General features: G+C 39.1%; 1 protein-coding gene across 4 annotated transcripts in view; it reads left to right on the top strand.

The window, feature by feature from the left end:
• Positions 1-23,507, top strand: part of PCYT1A (phosphate cytidylyltransferase 1A, choline) — a 51,107-nt gene extending 27,600 nt beyond the window's left edge. For all 4 annotated transcript variants that reach the window (XM_019448716.2, XM_019448715.2, XM_019448717.2 and 1 more), the window contains 7 exons: positions 6,477-6,576; positions 12,117-12,233; positions 13,276-13,427; positions 15,711-15,789; positions 16,500-16,642; positions 18,308-18,496; positions 19,367-23,507. In XM_019448716.2, coding sequence (XP_019304261.1) covers positions 6,477-6,576; positions 12,117-12,233; positions 13,276-13,427; positions 15,711-15,789; positions 16,500-16,642; positions 18,308-18,496; positions 19,367-19,573 — 987 coding nt within the window. In that variant the 3' untranslated portion in view covers positions 19,574-23,507. The remainder of the gene's footprint in view (positions 1-6,476; positions 6,577-12,116; positions 12,234-13,275; positions 13,428-15,710; positions 15,790-16,499; positions 16,643-18,307; positions 18,497-19,366) is intronic.
• Positions 23,508-24,544: the final 1,037 nt, after the last annotated feature.

The raw sequence follows: 24,544 nt of genomic DNA, 5'->3' as shown, positions 1-24,544 counted from the left end.
TTTGTAGCTGGCTTCTTATATTTAACATACTATTTTCAAGGTCCAGCCAGGTGGTAACATGTATTAATACTGCATTCCTTTTTATAGGTGAATAATATTGCATGTGGACATACTGTTTTGTTTATCCATTCATGAATTGATGGACATTTGGATTGTTTACACTTTTTGGCTATTGTGAATAATGCTGTTATTAATATTATTTGTGTACAGGTTTAAAAAAAAAAAAAATGTGTCTCCAGGGGCACCTGGCTGGCTTAGTCAGTAGCGCATGAGATGCTCGATCTTGAGGTTGTGAGTTCAAGTCCCACGTTGGGTGTAAAGCCTACTTAAAAAATAATAATAAATTTTAAAAATCTGTGTTTTCATTCTCTTGGTTACATACCCATGGGTATAATTTCTGGATCATATGGTATTATATGTTTAACATTTTAAAGAACGGTTTTCCAAAGTTGAGCACCAATTTACATTCACAGCAGCAGTGTATGTAGGTTCGTTTCTCCACATTCTTGCCATCACTGTTACCGCCTGTCTTTTTTGCTCATAGCCATCCTGGTGGGTGTGAAGTAGTATCATTGTGGTTTTGATTTGCATTTCCATGATGACTAATGTTGTTGAGCATCTTTCCATGTGGTTTTTTTTTTTTTTGGCAATTACTATACCTTCTTTGGAGAAATGTCTAGATCCCTTTGCCTCCTTAACTCTTCACTGCCCCCTTCTGCCTCCCTGCAATTCATCATGGCCTAACCCTAGATCTTTCAGTTTCTGATAATTCTTTGTTTCTCTTCCTGGACTGTTAACTTGGCCTTCTATAGATTAATGTTGCTAGCTTGATCTGGACTTAATGTAGTGCCCAGTATTTGCTGATGCTCTGGTATATTTCCCACAGCAGCTAGTCCACATATTTTCTGCTTTCCTCAAGCTTTCAGTCTCATTCCAACCTCTCTGTTTTTTTGGTTTTTTTTAACGTTTATTTATTTTTGAGACAGAGAGAGACAGAGCATGAACGGGGGAGGGTCAGAGCGAGGGAGACACAGAATCTGAAACAGGCTCCAGGCTCTGAGCTGTCAGCACAGAGCCCGACGCGGGGCTCGAACTCACGGACCGCGAGATCATGACCTGAGCCGAAGTCGGCCGCTTAACCGACTGAGCCACCCAGGCGCCCCCATACCTCTCTGTTTTTAATGGTAATTTCATGTCCTTCTTACTATACTGAGAAAATTGAGGGCATCGGTTATAAATTTGTACATCTTTCCTCCTTTACATCTAACATTAGCCTTTTATCACCTTCCCTTTCTTCTGCTTTTAGAAAAGTGTGATCATTCTTATTTCTAGGGCTAATACCTTCCCCCGTCCTGTCCTTTGAAACCATTCCCTGCCATTTCTCTAGACTCTTTCTTCCTATTATCTATTTTATTCCTTCTCCAGTATTTTCCATCTCTTTGAATCCTTTTCCTCTGTCTTGGACATGCCCAGATCTCCTTAACTTAAAAACAAACAAATAAAAACAACAACAACAACCCCCCCCCCCCCCAAACCTGCCACCTATCTTTCTGTCTCCTTTAGATACCTTGCAGTTTTTCTCATTTCCGTTTATGGGTACACATATCTAGTGAAATTATTACTAATCTATTTCCTTTTCTTCTAATTTTCTTTTTTTTCATTTTTTAATGTTAATTTTATTAAAAATTTTAAAAATATTTGTTATTTGTTTTTGAGAGAGAGAGACAGAGTACGAGCAGGGGAGGGGCAGAGAGAGAGGGAGACACAGAACTTGGAACAGGCTCCAGGCTCTGAGCTGTCAACACAGAGCCCGATGTGGGGCTCCAACTCACAAGCTGTGAGATCATGACCTGAGCGGAAGTCTGACGACCAACTGAGCCACCCACGTGCCCCTTCTTCTAATTTTCTTAAAGGCACTGGTGTCCTCACTTTCATTAATATTCTAAAAGGTCTCTAATGATCATTTGAATCACCATGCTCAAAGACTTCTCTCACTTCTCATTTTCTTTGATCTCAACTCCTTTTTTAAAAACTTCTCCATTCCTGCCACTAGTAGTACAATCTAATTTTCTTCAGTTCTACAACTCTAAAATGCCTGTTTTTCTCAAGTGACAGTATTTTTTCTTTTTACCATGTCCTACCTATTCTTCCTTCACAAAATCTGCCACCCTTTCTACTCCCACTGCAACATTTATGGGAAAATCTGTAAGTCCATTTTCTTCTCCCTGTAATAACCTCAGAACTGATCTCTTTCTAAGTATGCAAATAACCAGTGGTGTTCTAGTAAACTGGCTTACTGGGGGAAAAACCCTCTGATATGTAGCACTTGCTGATTTCTGTGGCTAATAAGTTCAGACTACCAATGATTTAATAAATGGCCCACATAATTCCTGAATTTTTAACAACCAGCTTCTGTACACCATTGATAATAACTTTCAGAGACACAATAAAGCTCATCTTTTATCTACATGTACTATTGTTAATAAACATAATTTTTTCTATTTGTTTGATGTATTTTTGCCTGTTTTTATGTATAAATATATACATAAACTTTATTGAGATGTAATTCACATACCATTATAATTCACATGCCCATTTAAAATGTGCAATCCAGTGGTTTTTAGACTATTCAGAGTTGTGCATCCATTATCATATCTATTTTAGAACATTTTCATCACCCCAGAGAGAAACCTGGTACCCATTATCAGTCACTCTCCATTTCTCCTTAACCCTCCAAGCCCAGTATAACCACTAATTTACTTTCTGTGTATAAGTTTTCCTATTCTAGATATTACATATAAATGGAATCATACAATAAGTGGTCTTTTGTGACTGCCTTCTTTCATATAGCATTATGTTTTCAAGATTTCAAGATCCATATTGTAGCATGTATCAGTACTGCATTCCTTTTTATGGCCAAATATCATTTGTTTCTAGAGATATAACTTACATACAATAGAGTGCACAAATCTTAAGTGTACAGCTCAATAAATTTTTACATATGTATACCTGTCTTCCCAGAAGACTCTCATGTCCCTGCTCATCAGTATCCACTTTCCCCAATTTCCTCTGTTTCCTCTGGCTTCTATTCATCATAGATTTAGCTTTGCCTGTTTTTTTTTTTTTTACCTTTATATAGATGGAATCATAGAGTATATTATTTTGTGAATAGCATATGCTTTTAGAAACACACTACTGTTAAGCAACTCATTTGAATACTGACTTTTAGAAGATAAATTGTCTTATCTAATCTGTAGAGAAATCTCTCTTAACTACAGAAAACTGTATATTTGTGTCTTTGGTCTATTCTTATCTCTTTTATAAAATGTTCTTAAAGGGGCATCTGCGTGGCTCAGCATGAGCCTGTTTGGGATTCTCAATCTCTCCTTCTCTCTCTCTGACCCTTCCCTGCTCTCTCTGTCTCTCTCAAAATAAAACACTAAACTAAAAAAAAAAAAAAAGTTCTTAAAAAGGATAACACTCATATGCACACGTCTCCTAAAAATGGGTGTTTTCACTTATCTTTATTATAGCTTTAGCATATCTTAACTAAGCTTATATAAGTGATTTTATTTTTTTATATTAAAAATTTTAATGTTTATTTTTGAAAGAGAGAGAGAGACAGAGACAGAGTATGAGCAGGGGAGGGACAGAGAGAGAGGGAGACATAGAATCTGAAGCAGGCTCCAGGCTCTGAGCTGTCAGCATAGAGCCCGGCATGGGTCTTGAACTCACAAACTGTGAGATTATGACCTGAGCCTAAGTTGGACACTTAACTGACTGAACCACCCTGGTGCCCCATATAAGGGATTTTTAAAAAGAAGTATGTTTTAATTTTAAAATCTAATCTTAAAAATCTGTCCTTATCTGAAAACAAATCAAAGTGATGTTTTCCCAGTCCCTGGATTCAGACCAATCATGATGCGATTTGTTTAGAATTTAAAATTCTAAGTGAACATCACTATAACCCACAGAAATTAAAAGAATTATAAGGGAATGTAATGAAAAATTAAATGCCAAAAAAAGTTGACAATTTAAATGAAACAGACGTTGCTAGAAAGAGACAAATTGCCAAAACTGACCCAAAATTAAATAGAGAATCTGAATGACGAATCCCAAGTTAAAAAATAAAAATAAAAAAAGTAGTCTTTAAAAATCTTCCCACAATGATAAGTCCAGACCCAGATGCTTCATTGGTGAATTCTTTCAAACATTTAAGGAAGTAATAGCTTTCTATTCTGAATAAATGGTTTCAGAAAATAGAGGAAAAGAAAATACTTTCTATCCCCTTTTGCGAAGCCAAACATCAAAGCCAGGCAAAAAAAGCACAAGAAAAGATAACTATCGTTCAAAATTTCTCACAAGCTTAGATGCAAAAATCTGTAACAATATATTAACAAATTAAATCCAGGAATATTTAAAAAGATTTATATAACATGACCAAGAGGGATTTCACTCAGGAATGCAAGATTGGTTTAGCATCCTAAAATCAATTAATCTAATACACTATAAGTAACAAAAGACAAAAACAGAATATGCATGTTTCAGTAATACAGAAAAAGCATATGACAAAACCCAACACCTATTATAAAAGCTCTAAACAAATTGCAAAAATAAGGGCGGTTCCTCAGCTGATAAAGGCATCTACAAAACATCTAGGGTTAACATAATATTTAATGGTGAAAGATTGGATACTTCACCCCTAAGATTGGAAAAAAGGCAAAGATCTTTGTCCTTGTTACTTCTATTCAGCATTGTGCTAGAGATTCTAACTAAGGCAACAAGGGATAATAAAAGGAAATTAAAGGCATCCAAATTGGAAAGGAGTAAGTAAAACTGTCTTGAGTCATAGATTACATGATCTCAAATGTAGAAAATCCTAAGGAATCTACCAAAGTGCTAGAACTAATAATTGAGTTTAGCAAATTCACAAGACATTAGATCAATATACAAAAATCATCTGAAATTACACACACAGACACACATTTGCACATATAAATCAACTTGCATTTTTTTTTTTTTAATTTTTTTTTTCAACGTTTTTTTATTTATTTTTGGGACAGAGAGAGACAGAGCATGAACGGGGGAGGGGCAGAGAGAGAGGGAGACACAGAATCGGAAACAGGCTCCAGGCTCCGAGCCATCAGCCCAGAGCCTGACGCGGGGCTCGAACTCACGGACCGCGAGATCGTGACCTGGCTGAAGTCGGACGCTTAACCAACTACGCCACCCAGGCGCCCCTCAACTTGCATTTTTATATACCAGTAAGGAACAATCCAAAAATACAGTGAAGAAAAACAATTCCCTTCATAATAGCATCAAATAGAATAAAATACTTATGAAACAATTTAACAAAAACTTTTAAGTAGTAGAGTTAAGTTAACTCTGTAGAGGAAAGAGAATTCCTGCATTCTTATTTTAGCTTTGCCTCTGAGTAATTGCATATAACTGATATAACTTATTTGAACCTTGTTTTCCTCATCTGTAAATTGAGGATACTGACTGTTGTACTACTTGCCTCACAGGGCTGTTATGAGCATTAGAACATATTTAAAGTTGGGGAGCCTGGGTGGCTCAGTCGATTAAGCATCCAACTTCAGTTCAGGTCATGATCTTGCGGTCTGTGGGTTTGAGCCCCGCATCGGGCTCTGTGTTGACAACTCAGAGCTTGGAGCCTGCTTCAGATTCTGTGTCTCCCTCTCTCTCTGCCCCTCCCCTGCTCACGCACTCTCTCTCTCTCTTTCAAAAATTAACATTAAAAAAATTTAAAAAAATATTTACAATGTAAAGCATTATACAGAGATAATCATAATAAAGCATTCAGGAGCTGTTTGCCTTCGCAGTCCCTTAGTTGAAGTGATAGAAAAATGCACAATAGAAGCTTGGCAATTTCATCACATAGAATAGAGTTGGGTGTTCTGCCATGTGATGGGAGGAGCCATCATTCTGGACCCAGTTAGTTGGGACTATGCTTAGGTTCCCAACCACCTCGCTCAATATTATCCTGAAATCACCAGCAAGATATTTATCTTTCTTTTTTTTTAAATTTTTTTTTTATGTTTTATTTTTTATATTTAAGAGAGAGAGAGAGAGCAGGGGAGGGGCAGAGAGATGGAGACAGAATCTGAAGCAGGCTCTAGGCTCCAAGCTAATGCCCCATGAGGGGCTTGAACTCTCGAGCAGTGAGATCGTGACCTGAGCCAAAGTTGGACACTAACCAACTGAGCCACCCAAGCGCCCCAAGATATTTATCTTTCATATCATGATTTAGCAATTTACCTCTTTGGTAAAAGGTTGCAACTTTCACCTGTCATTTTGGAATGCCTTTTTTTCTTTTGTATGTTATGAGGTTTTAGGAGGAATTTAATCACCAGCATATTGAATAACTGATTGTTCTTTAAAGCTGCCATTTTTTGAGTATTTCAGTCTATACCATTGAATTTAACTTTCTTTTCCTTCACTTTCCTTATCTTAAGGGCTTACAGCAGCCAGCTCCTTTTTCTGATGAAATTGAAGTAGACTTTAGTAAGCCCTATGTCAGGGTAACTATGGAAGAAGCCAGCAGAGGAACTCCTTGTAAGTAAATGCTTAATTATTTTGTTGTTTTACTCTGTTTTTAGCATTCAGTTGTATTTATCAAATATGCACCTACTTTCTATATTCTTTCCTCAATTTACCTATAAACTGGGTATAAAAAGGGTAGTTGGGAGGGGGTTTCCTCCTATCTCCCAGCTGTTTTATTTGGGAGTATAACTGCATTCCATAAGATTTCATTTTTTCTTATCATTTTAAGCTTGTTTCCTAGGATGTTGTTACAGCTGTGAGATATAGTGGTACATACTTGCTTCCTGGGCTGTTGTCACAACTATGAGGTATAGTAGAACAGAGACAATAGGATATTAGCCTGAGCTGGATTATAACCTTGTCTGTTTTTACAGAGGTCTGAATACTATGTCAGGCTGTCACATTTTTAATAGCCTTCAGAATTGTCCCCCAGATCTCCCTTTCTATAAGTTAATACCCTTGCTAGACACCGCTGAATGTTAGAGGATAAAATATCCTAAGTGGGGAGATGCTTATCACTTAACTTTATCTTTACTGATACAATCTTTTAGGTTTTTTAAAAACTCACTGTATTATTTTTAAACCCTATACTCTTTATTTGTATGCTTAGTTTACATCATTAAGTAGCAATTTTTGACTACATAAGCTATTAATATGTGTTCTAGATACTCTTCCTGTTCTGGACAAGTGGTTTTAGAGATTTTTGTTTTTAATTTGAGTTATTTCATTTATTTGTTTGTTTATTTTTGAGAGAGAGAGGGTGCAAGTGAGCAAGGGGCAATAGAGGGAGAGAGAGAGAATCCCACAAGGGGCAGAGAGAGCGAGAGAGAGAGTGAGAAGCGGGGCTCACTTGAAACGGGGCTCATGCTTACCCCAAGTGGGGCTCGTGCTCACCTGAGGTGGGGCTTGATCTCACCCAATGTGGGACTCAAACTCAGGAACTGTGAGATCATGACCTGAGCTGAAGTCAGATGCTTAACCAGCTGAGCCACTCAGGTGGCCCAGTTTTAGGGATTATTTTATTTTATTTTATTTATTATTATTTTTTTTTTATTTATTTTTGAGACAGAGAGAGACAGAGCATGAACGGGGGAGGGGCAGAGAGAGAGGGAGACACAGAATCGGAAGCAGGCTCCAGGCTCCAAGCCATCAGCCCAGAGCCCGACGCGGGGCTCGAACTCACGGACCGCGAGATCATGACCTGAGCTGAAGTCGGCCACTCAACCGACTGAGCCACCCAGGCGCCCCTTAGGGATTATTTTAAAGAGAAGCTTCCTTGGGTATTTGTTAGAAATACAAATATAGGCAGCTGTCCTTACTTATCTGTAAATTCTCCAATTCTTTTTTTCAATCCTTTTTTGGTTCTTTCCATTACTATGGTAAGTGTTCTGTCTACTCTGTAAATGTGGGCCTAGACTCAAACCCAGGTAAACACTAAGGAATAAGAGGCAGTTACAGCCACAAATGTATACATTTCCAATATGTAGAAGATATTTGTGGTTACTTCTTAATAGTGTTAGTATATTTGTTCTCTGTTGTAATGGAGGAGTAGCAAAATATGAATAGATATAGATGCTGGACAGTTTCAGGCCAGGGAGCCCAGTACTCCTTAGCTAAATCATGGCTATATGAAACATAGTTTTTGAGTCCTCAGAATTCCAGATAATGCTTTTTTTTTTTTTCAAAAGTGTTTGTATATGTCTCATGTTGATCACAGCCCTTCTGACTCATGATGTAGCATTTTAGGCTTGGTTCCCCTTGAGTAACAAGCAGGTTGATGGGGCAGGGTAGAATGACAACAAGGAAAAACAGGGTATGTGTAACAAGGCATAGTGGTGTCAGATCAGAGTTCGAAATGCCATCAGACAGTTCAAGGATCATGTTCAGATGTGATAGTAGAGCATGTTGAAGGCAAGAACTTTTCATGTGCTCTCTAATAACACACATTCAGAATGTAGTACCTCACATTACCCAGCTTGTTGTTAGTCTACCCACAAATCATTTGTGGTCAATAAAATGTATGTGTATTTGAAGCTTATAATTCACATGCACTAATTTTTAACAATTTTAGAATTAATTCATAGAATTTTATAAGTCATTTTTGAGATCATCTACTTTATCATCTCATTATATACATGAAGAAATTAAAGTCCATAGAAACTAAGAAGTGAAAGGTCCCCTGTAGTAAAACCAATAATTAGTGATAGAATTGAAACTAAAACCTAAGTTTTTCCATCTTCATGTTCTTTTTACCCTGGAGTGGTGCTGCTCTTTGTAGACATTAGTTATAAATAATAGAAGGCCATCGGCAAACTGACTGCATTTTAGGTGGAACAGATAGTCACACATTTGCTTATAAAGTTTGCTGGTCTAGTTTGATCTCCAGTATTTCTCCTATATCTGATTCTGCCTGTTCAGTTTTATGTTAAATAACCAAGGGACTATTCATGCCAGTATTGGACAAGGAGTAAGCCAGGGGGGCATCCTTCCCTCCACCATGTTTTCATTAGGGAGGTTAAGGACTCCCTTAAGAAAGGAGTTGGTAATAATCTAGGAGAAAACTCACTACCCAGAGAAAAAAACAAATATAGCTTGAGAGAAGATTATTCCTTTAGGAAGATGAAAGAAAAAAATCAGCAATGTGTTTTCTAGGAGAAAGGAAAAGAAGTCAAAGTTGGAAGGGCAACAGAATCTGTTAGAAACAAAATGTTTTGGGGATAGGTATTTGAGAGAATATATTAAAAGACACAATAAATTGAAAGCCATGTTTGTTCTACGTAAGGAGAACATATATTTATTTAGTGCAAAGACTATAATTTATATTAAAAACCAGGACCATTTTGAAAGTGAAAGGGAGTCGCTCTTATTAATATGCTGAAACAACAGATGTAAATCAGATGGTTTGGTTATCCTGGCCAGTAGCCACTTGGGAAAAGAATGGGTAACTTGTACTTAGTCCTCAGATTTTCTCATTAACAGTGATCTTTCTGGCCATTTGCTTACTATACCCACCCAGGTTTGCCAAAGACTTGGGGGTAAGTCATAGGGAATTGAGAGGCTGGGTGGCTGAGAAAACACTGTAGAGAGCAAGGAGCACATCTGGAGTTGGTCCGAGAAGGGGTTTGGTGGTGACTTGGCCTTATATGGGATGATTAACCCTGACAAACAGCCCGTTGATCAACAGTATTTGGTACTACTTCCACCATCCTGGAAATGTGTTTATGGCGCTAAATCCCCCTCATCTCACTTTGCCCTTGTTGTATGCTAATGTCAAAGAAACAATAACAAAGTATTCTTAATCTTTGTGTTCTATCCTTTGTCTTTTAGGATCAAAAAAAATGAGATCATAGCCACTCTGGACTTGTTTAGGAAAGATGGATTTCTAAGATGTAGAAGAAAGATTATGCTCCTCAGGTTTTGTTGTGTTTTGCTTTGTTTTATAGATGAGGAAACTGAGTGTTAAAGAGGTTAAGATTATAGAGGAAGGAGGCTGGTCGTTAAGTTTGAGCTATAAGCTTTTTGACTCTTAAATCCATTATGTTGTTTTTCATTGTATTGGTGTATCTATTTTATTTAAAAATTTTATTTCCTGTATTACAAAACCAATACATTTCCATAGCCTAACATTTACAAAATACATTAAGGGTATAGAGTGAAAAGTCTTCCTATTAGTATCTCACAGCCACCCAGTATCTCTCCCTTCCACCCTTAGTAGGTGTATCATAGTATGTTCAGTCTTCCGTTGAAATTTAAGTTGTTTCCAAACTTTTACTATTACAAACTATGCTGCAATGAATACCATGCATATTTACAAATATATGTATGAAATAAATTACTAGAATTGGAATAGCTGGGGTAAAGGGTATAAGCATTTCTGTGTCTTTTGACAGATATTATCTAATTACCCTTCTTAAAAGCTGTACCAGTTTATATTTCTAACACCAGTATATGATTTCTCAGTTTAAATGTTTATTTATTTTTGAGGAGGGAGGAAGGGCAGGGAGAGAGAGGGAAACACAGAATCCAAAGCAGGCTCCAGGCTCCAAGCTGTCCACGCAGAGCCCAAAGTAGGACTCAAATACACAAACTGTGAGATCATGACCTGAGCTGAAGTCTGATGCTTAACTGACTGAGCCACCCAGGCACTCTCTATTATTTCTTAGTTTAAAAGCTACTTGTTTAAAGTTTAAAGCCACCTGGGTGGCTTAGTCAGTTAAGCAGCCAGCTCTTGATTTTGGCTCAGGTCATGATCTCATGGTCATGAGGTTGAACCCTGTGTCAGACTCTGCACTGAGTGTTGAGCCTATGTGGGATTCTCTCTTCCCTTCTCCTTCTGACCCTCCCCTGATTGTGTGCATTCTCTCTCTCTCAAAATAAATAAATGATCTTTTTAAAAAGGCTACTTATTTATGGATAAACCTATCTGGAAAGAAAAGTCCATAAACCTCCTGGGAACCAATTTTCTCCCCCTTGATTTGTTGTTCTCAAGACAAGGGTGTTGTATCTTACGCCTACCTTCAGTATGGTATATCTGATGAGACTTTGGCCCTTCTTTCCCAGACGATGTAGCTGCTCCTACTGTTATTTGCTGCTGCTGCTGCAGTGAAATAACTCTTCTTTTATTTACATATAGGAATATATTACTAGGACTTACTAGATTTATTATTTGAAGTATGATGAACCATTATGTCAATTCCATTCTCAGTGTGTTTGTTAGGCTTTGGAATTAGTCTTGTACTCAAAGAGATCATTTCCTGGCTTTTCTTTCATAGTCCACCACCACTGAAAATAAATTGGCAATCTGTTCTCTATCATTTTCACCAATGGAAAGAAGAGGAAAAGCTCTAATATAAAGTCCTATAATATTTATATTTGACTTTCAAATACTTAGTATATCACCCTCTACTGAGAAAGTATAACATGCTCACTGCCAAGGAGAAATACTTGAAGGAATCCTATCTGTTATCACAGAGCAGGTGCTGAAGGTGAATTTGGGATTGAGAAGCAGTAAGTCGATAACTGGTACTTAACCTTCCCTTTTTCTCAGTCTCACCTCTTTGGATCACTCCTTACTCACTGGGCAATCAGAGGGAAGTTTATTTTCATAGCAAAGCTTAGTTATTAGTAATCAAGGCAGCCTGAAAATGAGAGAGCAAGCAGCCAGAGTATACCTTAGCTATACTCTAAACATGACTGAAATTTAAACATAAGCTGAAGGTGAGGATTTTAAAATTTAGGACACATATGTTATGTAACTCTTCCCATTTACTTCTAAAATAACTTTAAGAAAAAGCAATCATGATATCCAGTTACATGAGCAGTTTGGTGAAATCAGGGTAACAGAGTCAATGGATGTGATGTCAAAAGCGTCTTTGTAGCCAAGGAAGTCTGATGTTATTCCTCACAACCCCAGTCTACCCCTAAATTAGGGTGAATATTCAGAAAACAAGAGAGGGGCATGCAAGGGTGGAAACACAGTGCCATTTCCACTTGTCAAATATGAGATATTGAATCGATGTGTTTTTTTGATAAATTCTTTCCTTTGGATTTAGGTGACCGGCCTGTGAGAGTTTATGCAGATGGAATATTTGACTTATTTCACTGTGGTCATGCCCGGGCTCTTATGCAAGCAAAGAACCTTTTCCCTAATACATACCTTATTGTAGGAGGTAAGAAAATATCTGATAACTTTAGGTGATTTCCAGAAAAAAATTATAGTAGCATTTTTCTCCTTTCATAACCTGAGCCCTGGCTCTTATTTTGGTTTTAAAATGAGGGATGTAGAGCAGCCTCTCTAAAACATGAAGTATATGAAGTACATGAAGTATACAGACCTGGTGAAAGAAACTACAAGCTCTTTGACCTGAGATGTCCAGTTTTGTTTTGTTTTGTTTTTTAAAGTTTTATTAAGTAATCTCTGTACCCAACATGGGGCTCAAATTCACGACCCCGAGATGAAGAGTCACATGCTCTTCCAATTGGGCCAGCCAGGTATCCCAGAGATGTCTAGTTTTTATCTCACTGTTTTCATTTGAGTTTCTACAGTTTGGGGAGCAACAGTGACCCCTATTGCCTACTTAAGAACAGTATTTACTAGATTCCAGTTTGTCATTTTGAATCAACTGAAGTATGAAAGTCTGTTAAGCAAATGTTATGTGATCCAGTACAGTCTTACAGAAATTTAATAAGGAAACATTTTTAAAATTTGTTTTAATGTGTATTCACTTTTGAGAGAGAGAGTCAGAGTGCAAGCAGGGAAGGGACAAAGAGAGAGGGAGACACAGAATCCGAAGCAGGCTCCAGGCTCTAAGCTGTCAGCACAGAGCCCGACATAGGGCTTGAACCCACAGACCCGATCATGACGTGAGCTGAAGTCAGACACTTAACTGACTGAGTTACCCAGGTGTCCTAAGAAAATATTTTTAAAAACTTAATTGCTGTAGAAATTCACAGCAGGTTAATTTCGAAGTCTTCTCCAAAGTGTGAACATACTGTTTAGTGTGTATTGCTCCTGAAGGTATATCTTGGATTAGGAAAAGCATTGCTACCCAGAATGAGCTATATCCAGAAAATACTTCTCCATGTGGGGAGATCGGTTACAGTCCTAGTAACCTAGATCGGTTACTTCTAGTCCATGGGAGAGGTGGGTGGCTGAGGAATGGTTAAGCAAAGGGGACTTTGACTTACAACTTTATGATGTGGTGAACTCAGTTTGCAGTGATGAGCTCACACACAACTTCAAAGGCTTCACAGTGATGAATGAAAATGAGCGCTATGATGCCGTGCAGCACTGCCGCTATGTGGATGAGGTGGTGAGGAATGCCCCCTGGACCCTCACGCCAGAGTTCCTCGCGGAACACCGGGTAAGAGACTGAGTACATGTCCCCATTCCCCTCCTGGAATTCCCTCGACTCTCAAGACTTCCAAGACTCAGGCTAGTTTTCCACTAGCCTTATTTTACTTATACGTTCTGTGTAAATTTCACATGGAAGAGATGACAGTGATTTTACTACTAGTCATCCCTAACATTTATATGGGGTTTGGTGGCTTAAAAGCACTTTTACATCCATTATATTTCATTTGTTCCCCACAGTCTTACTGGGTAGTTATGGTTTCTACTTTAAATTTTTTTAATGTTTATTCATTTTTTGAGTGAGAGAGAGACAGAGAGAGAGAAAACGTGAGTGGGGGAGGGGCAGAAAGAGAGGGAGACACAGAATCAGAAGCAGGCTCCAGGCTCTGAGCTGTCAGCACAGAGCATGATGTGGGGCTCGAACTCATGAACCATGAGATCATGACCTGGCCAAAGTTGGATACTTAACCAACTGAGCCACCCAGGTGCCCCTATGGTTTCTACTTTATATCTGAGAACAGAGCCAGAAAGACCAAATAACCTGGTCTAGGATACACAGTAGCAGGGCTAGAAACTGAACTCTTCAGTTAAGTGATATTTATCCCCCCTCACTATGGATGTGTCCGTCCTCCTAATATACCAGTCCTTTAGAATATACAGAGCTTCAGCCATGTTCTCAGGAGTTCCAGGAAATAAGACAGATAAACATAGACTTCTTTTGTATTGACTTAATCTAGTTTCAGGGCTTTGATTTTGGGCTAGATGTTGTGTGAGATCAGAAACCAGGGGGGTTTCTCACTTTTACTCATTGAGTTAGTATTATAAAACCCCTTACCTTCTTTTAATTCTCACACATTAGAGAAACAGGTTTCCTATAAAAGGTGAGTATAAAAGATGAGAAGGGTCTATCAGATCAGGTCGGAGGCCCTCAAGCTTGAGGAATATTGTCAGTTCTCAGCAAGAGTGATGTTTGTTAAAACTAGGATTGTGACAGACCTTTTATAATTCTCTAGCTTTTCTATATCTATACTTGGCAGCTGATGTACCAAAGGTGATGAACAAGATTATTCTCAGCAACACAGCCAGGCAGGCCCAGGCAGAAGAGGGTAGAGGAACTTCTAACTTCTCTTTTCTCCTTGTTAGCAGTGTATCCTCAACCAGCCGTCTTACTTGCCCACTATTCTTTTTTTTTTTTTTTTTAATTTTTTTTTTTCAACGTTTTTTATTTATTTTTGGGACAGAGAGAGACAGAGCATGAACGGGGGAGGGGCAGAGAGAGAGGGAGACACAGAATCGGAAACAGGCTCCAGGCTCCGAGCCATCAGCCCAGAGCCTGACGCGGGGCTCGAACTCACGGACCGCGAGATCGTGACCTGGCTGAAGTCGGACGCTTAACCGACTGCGCCACCCAGGTGCCCCTGCCCACTATTCTTATTTTCACTTTGCTGCCTATTGACCCCTGATAAATTGTCCGTAAGTAACCAAGATGTTAGCCGAGAGTCTCTGACACAGTCCTGGGCATGGTTCATACTACAGTGGCTTCTGGAACTGGGTATGGTTGTATTAGCAGTTATATTAGTAAATGCCATTTGGCCTGCTCAGGAATGACTAAGTAAGGTTAGCATGTCTGTCTGAAAGATTATTGATCCCAGTGGCATTGTTCTCTTCTCATTGTTGCAAGAGGTATTGACAGTAGTAAAGTGATAGAGCCTAAGACCAAAAGGTCTTTTATGGCTTTGAGTTTTACATTTCTCAGGAGTATAGATGTATCTGTTCTAGTAAAAGGGCTCTTGCCTGCTATTTTTATATTCCCACTTATCTCATGGACTGAGAGAGAAACCAGCTAACAACGAAGTAACCTCTTTTGCATATTTTTAGAAACCCTTATTTGACCAACCCTTATAGACCTGGGAGGATGGGGAGATTTCCTTTCTTCTTTCCTTGGCTCCACTCACTAGCTAACACACCAGCAAATTCTCCAGTCCTATTTACTATAGTATGATGACTGGTATGCAGTGTGAGGGTAGCACTTCCAGTATATCAGGAGAAATAGTTAAAAATAGAAACTGGCCAACTTCATGTTTATGATTGATAAATAGTTTGGGTGGCTTATGAATGAATCACGGAATGTATGAAGCAAAGCAAAGAGAGATAAAGAAAAAAAAAGTCCATTCGAGGCCTGGCCTCTCCTTGTCCTTTATCTGGGTCTGGGAGAGTATTTATTGAAAGAGTATTTACTGGTTCTTTCTGATGGCAGTTATCCTGGGTTTTAAATGAAGTTTCCTTATTTCAGATTGATTTCGTAGCCCATGATGACATTCCTTATTCTTCTGCTGGGAGTGATGATGTTTATAAGCACATTAAGGAAGCAGGTGAGTAAGCTGATGTATATCCTCACTTTATGGAGTTTCAGGGGCAGTGACAGAGATTCAACAACATCTACTTTACAGAGGAAAATGTATATACTTAGAAATTCAACATCTACTTTCCGGTCACACTTCATTTCAGATAAAAGGTTAAGGTGAGCATAGTTCTGACATCCATCAATTCTCAGTCTTCTCATCTACTTTTGATATCTCTTTTAATTTCAGCTATATGTGTGTGTGTGTATACACACACACACACACACACACACACACACACATATATACATTTGTTGTTGTTGTTGAGAGAGAGAGAAAGAGAGAGGACACAAGTGAACAAGGGGCAAAGAGAGAGAAGTGGGGCTCACCTGAAGCAGGACTTGTACTCACCCAAAGTGGGACTCGAGCTCACTTGAAGTGGGGCTCATGCAAACTCATGAACTGTGTGAGATCATGACCTGAGCTGAAGTCAGATGCTTAACTGACTGAGCCACCCAGGTGCCCACCCCATATTTTTCTTAATATTAGGACCATATAGCTCCTGCTTTCCTTGCCCCTAGCCTTTAATTCAGTCCTCCTATCTGTCAGTATCTCCAGATTTCACTTAATAATAGCAGATTCTGCTTTTTGAGGAAAACGGTGTTGCTCCCAGTTTTCATCTAGTTCTACTGTCTAAGTTAACCAGAATGTCACAGTGTTTGTATGTGTTCTTGGATTAGGCATGTTTGCTCCAACACAGAGGACAGAAGGTATCTCAACATCAGACATCATCACCCGAATTGTCCGGGACTATGATGTGTATGCCAGACGGAACCTACAGAGGGGCTACACGGCAAAGGAGCTCAATGTCAGCTTTATCAATGTGAGTTCCAACCTCATCCCAGAATTCCATGGCCTGATAGGACACACATTTGCCTCCCACTTCATCTAAGCTGAAGTTGCTTCTTTTCAGTCTGTTATAATTATCACCTCCAAAATTCAGTGATTGCCTCTTTGCTGATACCACTATGCTAAGCTATTTACAAAGAGAATAAAACAGAGGCATTTTCTGCCTTTATAGCTTACTATCAACACATTGATATAAAGATGTACAGCTAAATAAATAAATAAAAATATGTAACTTACCTAGTACAGTATTTATATCAATTATGTTTATTTACATTTTATTTTTTTAAAGTTTTATTTTGAGAGAGAGAGAGAGAGAGAGAGCGTGCAAATGGGGGAGGGGCAGAGAGAGAGGGAGAATCCCAAACAGGCTCGGCACCATTGGTGAAGAGCCCGATGGAGGGCTTGACCCCATGGAACTGTGAGATCATGTCCTGAGCTGAAACCAAAAGTTGGATGCTTAACCAACTGAGCCACCCTGATACCCTCTATATCAATTATATTTAAAACAGTAGTTCTTAACCTTTTATTTATTATTATTATTATTATTATTATTATTACTATTTTGGTTGGTCTTTGGAAAATCTAATGAAAGCTATTCCCTCTGTGGATAGTGACAGACAACATTTTGCATGCAGTTTCTCAGGACATGTGGACCTAGGTTTTAAAATTTGATTTATGAAAGCAAAGTTTATCTTAGCTTAATATTGCCTTTAAGAAACAAATGGCTATACATTTTATTTGGAAATTATATCTTAATAAAGTTGGTTTTAAAAGAAGGAAGCTGCTAACTCTATCTTCGACACAAGTAGCTTACTGTGCTCTCTTACCTGTTTCTAATTCTGTGAATTATCAATAGGTGAAATGGTTTCATCTAAATATGATTTATCTATGCGGATAAGCCCTAGCTGTTGCTAACCACCTACTTCAGAATCTCTATGTTCAGTTGTTTAAAAATCCTAAATATATTCCCTTTCCCCTTCGTGATCTGGAAATTACGAAAATACTTTTCATTTGGCAAAACATACCCCCCCATCCCTAGAGGGTTCATACCATTTTCCCTTCTCTTTAGGGAAGCTTGTAGGACCAAAGAGTATCCTCTTCCTTTTGCAACTGAGTAAACAGACCTCCAGATACCAAAAACTAAAATAAATAGCTCTTCTAAAATCATAGAATAAGCCAATGATAGAGGGGAAAACATCTAGCACAGTAAACTAAGTAAAAGATGCACTACTGCAACCAATAATTCTTGGTGGTATTGTGCAGAATCTTGTGGTTCCCTTTACATCTTCATCTAGAATGGGGTTTGGGTTATGTTGGGCATGTTTATGTTCCAAGTTTATGTTTTGTCCTAAAAAATCGGATGCATTTGGCTATGTGTCTGTCTGTTACTGAGCCCACTCTATATATTTAGTTTAGTCTAGGCTTCCACAATGTTTGAGTTATCACATTTTTGTATAAGATGACCATCCAGAGTATATTTTATGTTACTATGATAGAGAACTATGGGATACATTAGAGCGAAGTGAAGTTCTCATGGCTGGAAATAGTGCCAGTAGAGTGCCAGACCATTTTCTTCTTTCCCTTTGGAATGGAGGTCAGAGTGAGTATTATTTCTCAAAACAATTATTTCTTTACTTAGGAGAAGAAATACCACTTACAGGAGCGGGTTGACAAAGTAAAGAAGAAAGTGAAAGATGTGGAGGAGAAGTCAAAAGAATTTGTTCAGAAGGTTGAAGAAAAAAGCATTGACCTCATTCAGAAATGGGAGGAGAAATCCCGAGAATTCATTGGAAGTTTCCTGGAAATGTTTGGTCCAGAAGGAGCACTGGTATGTTCTTTCCTGATGGACGGTTTAGGGAATTTTAGGAAAATATAGGGAATTCTCATGCTGTGGAAAGAATTACAGAATTATAGAAAGAGATATCAACATTAAGTAGTTACCTAATTTGTCCCTTGTATTGGGCAGAACTATCTTTTGACTATCCCCAAAAAGTTCTTTAAAATGTTCATAGAAAGAAGTTATATATTCTCCTAAATAATTTTGCCAACTCTTTGTCCAAATCTGGTGATAAGTAAGTAACCTTGCCCAACTTACTTCTACACTATAGTTTTCAATAAAAGGAAAGGAAAGAACAAAGAATAGTAAAAAGAAAGCTGCCTCCCCTACAAACAGCCGCTGCAGAATTGCTGGGTGAGGTGAGAATTCTGCCCTTGAGGAGTAGCAAGGTCTTTTCAAGCCAAATAGAAGGTGAAGTGTAGCAATTTAGCAAGTAAGCCCTCGGATATCAGGAAGGATCTAACTGTGAGACTGTTTGATACCAGAATAGATTATTCAGGGAGAATATAGAATTTCCTTTTCAGAGAGCTCTACAACTAGAATAGGTACACTTTTGTCTGAGTTAGTTCCTTTGTTTTTGCCTGGAGCCTGGAATGCAGACCAAGTAGCCATTTAAGAATTCCTTTGACATAGAAGTCAAGGATTGAGTGATAGCATGTGGGAACCCTTAGATAAGTTGCATAGCATGGACTACTTTAGGGAGGTAATTACTTAAACTTATAGCTGTGTCCCTCCCCTAGCTTATTCAATTACTTATGATATTGCACAGGGCACTTGTGATAATTTGAAGTCGCAGATCCTCCAGTGGTGATTTAGTAGGATCCATAGGTTTCTTCTAATTTTACCTTTTGGTCTCCCCAGAAACATATGCTGAAAGAGGGGAAAGGCCGGATGCTGCAGGCCATCAGTCCAAAGCAGAGTCCCAGCAGCAGCCCCACTCGGGAACGCTCCCCCTCCCCGTCTTTCCGATGGCCCTTCTCTGGCAAGACTTCCCCGCCGTCCTCCCCAGCAAACCTCTCCAGGCACAAGGCTGCAACTTATGACATCAGTGAGGACGAAGAAGACTAAGTTTTCATCCCTCCTTTCCTCTCCCTTCCCTCTGTCCCATAACCTTCGGAAGCTCTCGGTTGAATTCCAAATTGTGATCCCAACACTAAACCTAAGGACAGCTACAAAAGAAAGAAAGTTGGGGCAGGAGGACCTAGGATGGGATCAGCCCATCCTCCAAGAGGCGTCACCCATTCACACCAAGAAGGAGGCTGAGTACACCTTAGAAGCCTGTTCTGCATCCATATTCCCTCTTTACAGACTTTGCTTTACTGTTTATGTTCATGTGATCTTGACAGGAAATTGTCATTTTTAGTAATTTTTTAAAAATCAGTCTTTCAAATGTTATAAGTAAAACTGATTTTTTGCCCTGAGGAGTGGGCACAAGGAAGTGGTGTATTACCCAGAGGCCTTTTCTTCCTGATACACTATAGTGTTGCCTTCTGCTCTGAGGCAAAGTGGCTTGCCAAGTCCTTCAAGCAATGACTTGCTTATGAGTGATTTCATGGGGAGGGGCAAATAGCATAATTTTGGCGTCCTTAAAAAAAAAGCTAAAAGCTGAGTAAGCTCGGCCACAAATCACCTAAATGTACTGCTGACACATGTGTCAATGTGGCTTGAGAAGAAGGAGATCTGAGCCTAACTTTTCTTACTCCCTGAGGAGTTTCGTATTGGACCCAATGGGGTCCATGGAAGACACTGATGGGGATGGAACCAGACCACATGGCATCGTCTGCGGTTTTCCTGCTGTGTTCATCTTCCCAGAAGATTCTGTTGCCCAGTTATTTGGGAGCTCTTATCAATCTCATTCCTGCAGTCTACCTTTGAAGGAAGGAACGCTTTCAGGTTTATTGTGATTGAGGAGGGGAGTGGGGCACTACTCAATCCTATACGGGGTCGATTCAGGTTAATTTTCCCAGACAGGAGTAAGTCCCTGGCCCTGATACTCCTATTTCAATGCTTATTACCTAGCTTTTTGCAAAGGGTACTTTGTAAATGTCTGCAGTTTGAACATGATCTGTTAATCCATGTTGCTCAAAGCCATACTGAATATTTGGAGAAACTTTGCACAGAATTTAAACACAGAAACGTAAGGAAACACCCCCCTTTCTGAAGCCTTATCTTGAACCCTGCCCCTCTTAAGAAAGTTGTGGGGTTTTTTGTTTGTTTGTTTGTTTGTTTGTTTGTTTTTTTCTTAAAGTTCTTGACTGGAACTAGTGCTCCAGGTAGTGTTCCTTTTCCTCTGAGAGTTGCAGCTGGTGGGGACTTCCCTCCCCTGCCCCTCCAGCAGGCCACAAAGCATGGGTTCACATTACAAGAGTATGGTAGGTTCTCTCTCTTCTCCACGTGTGCCTGCTGGTTATGGTGCCATTTCCCCTGTTAGGTTGCCCACGGGGATTCACCACTTATATTTCCCATCAGAGATGCTGAAGCTTAACACTTGCAGTTGAGTGTGAGCTCATTTGAAACCTCTAGCATTCTACAGCTACATGACCTAGCAGACTGTCATCTTCAATAGTCCTGTAGCTGGGTTCAGGGGAAAACTGCTTATGTCCAGGCCCCACCCTGTCACTCATAAATACCCCTTGTGGGGGTGGAATTTTGATGTTTTCAGTGTTAGAAAACCACATTTTATCTTTCCTTGCCCCTGTGCTAGGGCTGTGAGCATCTCATAGTCTCCTCTCTAAATACTTTGTGATAAAACCTGCTCTTCTGCCTGAGGATCAGAGGCTAGAATCACTGCCTGCCTGCACAGCAGGACTACCTTGGTTCCTAAAATTCTGATCATGCAGAGAGGCAGAGTAGAGACACAAAGAGAGGGAAATCTCTTGTTGTCGTGACGGCCTATGAAAACTGCATTTCTGACTCTTCTCATGAAGTGCTATTTGTGCTATCAAATCTGGTTTACTTGAGCTTTGGCTTAGAATCCTTCTTTTGAAACAGTTCAAGTTACTGTTTTCCTGCATTAGCCAGCTTCATAGGATCACATATTTTAACTTTTCTGCTTCAGTCTTCCTTCTTTGGGAATTTTGCCTACTATTCTCCCTGGTATAGAAACGTGACGAAGTCATTACTGAGGCTCACCTATGTGTTCCCTCAAAGTACACGTTAGCCAAATGTATTTGGCAAGGAAGATGCTCAGAATGTGGTTTTCCTCCCTGCAGTCAGTCCTCTCAAGCATACTGCCTGGGACCTCTTCCTCTGCTCTATCAGTGCGCTCTTTTTCACATTCCCTGCTCTTGGAATATAACAGCTGTGCTGGGAAGCTCTGTGAGACTACCAGGGCCAGCATATGCACGTGTTCTTGGAAAGCCCTCTCGCCCCTTTTGACAAGACTACAGTCTCAGTCTCCTAACACCAGTGCATCTGCAAATAATTGTGACTTTAAGCAAAATCTTTTATGGTGTGGCATATTTGCTTCTTTGGGATAAATGTGATCCTAAGTGCTGGACAAGGATGGGTGGAGGGAGGAAGCTGTTGGGATGATGCATTATTTGATTGTGCCTAATTCAATGAAGTTAGTTGTTTGCCTACCATGACCATGCCTGTGATCTGTAAATCTTTGAATATTAATTTTAATATTAACTGGTAATATTAGTTTCTAATTAGCTGTTTCCCTGAATCCCACACACAAAGCAATAGGCCAAATGTAGCAGAGATGGGAGAGCCTTAAAAGTTGGTTGGCTTCAGAGCACAGTGCGTAAGACCGAAGAATGGAGACAGATGCTCAGGAGTTGGTGCCGAGGAGGTGCTTCCAGCAGTTATCTTGAGATGGCTGGGCAGAAAGTTTGCTCTTTTCCTACACTAGACTCAGGAGCACTGAGGAACAGAGATTGAAACTTTCGAGGAACAGAAATGGATCGTTCGTACTACTGTGGCTGTTTCTGATAGCTAGAGCCAAAGACCATTATTTTGCTGAGGCTCAGTTAGGTAAGAAGGGTAGGGATATGAGGAGGCTGAAGATCCTAAATGAGAAAAAACATGAAGGAGGTCAAGAGAACTTTTGACTTTTTGTGATTGCCGATAACCCAGCACCTGAGTTAGATTCTTCTTTTACTTGTGACCACACAGCTGGTCAAGCAGCTTCTGGATGGTCCCTCTACAGTGGTTCTTCACAGTGCTTTTGCTTTGCCAGAGTATCTTGGTTTGTGGGTAGCTTCTGTTTTTCTGGAGCCGATTGCCTTTTTGACTCTGTTCTAGATCTCATGTCAAAAATCTTTCCAAATCAATTATATTTTGCTGCTTCTCTTTAATTCCCTAAAAGCCATAGCTTCTACCTTTTCTGTCATCACACACTTTCACCAGAAGTTGAACTAATACAGGTAGGAAAAAATACTCCCTTAATAATGTTTTTAACTAATGGTATTTTTTTTAAGCTTACCAATATAAGTATTTTTAAAGGTTGTATTTTGCAAAGTCATACAATGATTGTTCTTGTTTTCTCTCATAGAATAGATTGTCATGAGATAAAGAGTGGTCCCTAGCTTCTATTTTTCCAAATAAGTAGAACATGTCCTTGGGATTATATTATTAAATGTTAATTTTTCTTTAAAAGAATGAAAGATTTTCTGTCTGCCAAAGTTTTATGTTAATACTCAGATTGGGGTAGAGAACAAAAGTGCTAGGTTTAACACTGGGATGACTCAGGTTGTGTCCCTTTAGGTTTAAAGAGGGTTTTTCCACCCTTCTTAAGGGGCACCGACTGTTTTAAACACAGAGACTCGATCAGTTGGGTTGTCCTGTATTGAGGATGCTGAAAAGAAAAAGGCATGTTGGGAAGAAATGCTGGCCTTGGCATGAATGTTAGCCTCATCCCCAGTGCCAGCAACCCACAGGACGTTTCCTCAATCGGTGTTCAGTATATTGTTTTCCTATGTGAGTGTTACTAATTTGTTCAGAGTTATTTTGGCCTTTGTCATTTAGCCAAATAAAGGCAAAGTGGTTTTACCTAATATTCCATTTCCTGTGTTTTTGACCTGGTATACATGTGTGTAACATGTGTTATATATTTGGGGCTTTTGCCTATGCTCTCAATTTCTTTGCCTTTGCATCCTGATTTGTCTCCTCAAAGTTGTCCCATGACCATATTATTAGGAAAATCCTTTTTCAGCTTTGCACAGAAGCTATTGTCCCACAAAGGGAGGCTGGTCCAGATCTATGAGGTCTAATGTCCTCAGTGCCCTAATGACACATCTGTCATTCAGAATCCATCAGGCTTCCATCTCTTCTTCAGAAGCCTGGTTTATTGGACACTGGGTTTGTACTATTTTGCCTGGTTGAGTTCTTTTTTTTCTTTTTAGTTGACACACAATGTTACATTAACTTTAGGCGTACAACTTAGTGATTTGACAAGTTTATACATTGTACTGTGTTCACAATATCATTAACTATATATTCCTTATGCTCTGCTTTTTATTCCTGTGACTTACTCATTCCACAACTGGAGGCCTGTATCTCCCAGTCCCCTTTACCCATTTTGTCCAACCTCCCACCCCCTCCGCTCTGACAACCATCAATTTGTTGTTTGTATTTATAGTTCCAATTCTGCTTTTCGTTTATTTATTTATTTTATTCCATTTATGAGTGGAATTGTATGGTATTTATCTTTTTCAGTCTGATTTATTTCACTTAGCATAATACCCTGTAGACCCATCCATGTTGTCTCAAATGGCATGATCTCATCCTTTTTTATGGCCATGTAATATTCCACATATATATATGTGTGTGTGTATATATATGTGTGTGTATATGTGTGTGTGTGTGTATATATAAGTATATACACACACACACACACACACACATGCACACACCATACTTTCCTTATCTGTTCATCTACTGATAGACATTTACGTTGCTTCCAAGTCTTGGCTATTGTAAATAATGCTGCAATAAACATAGGGGTGCCTGGTTCAGTTCTACTCCTGTTCTTATACTAGGCAAACTACCATATACTTTCCTCCTTTTCACTGGCTTTAGGAAAACTCGGAGTGA

Source organism: Panthera pardus, unplaced genomic scaffold (assembly GCF_024362965.1).
Source record: "Panthera pardus isolate Hobbes unplaced genomic scaffold, ASM2436296v1 HiC_scaffold_16, whole genome shotgun sequence".
Classification (NCBI taxonomy): Eukaryota; Metazoa; Chordata; class Mammalia; order Carnivora; family Felidae; genus Panthera; species Panthera pardus.
The sequence above is the reverse complement of the archived record's forward strand: the minus strand, read 5'-3'. Positions and strand labels throughout refer to the sequence as shown.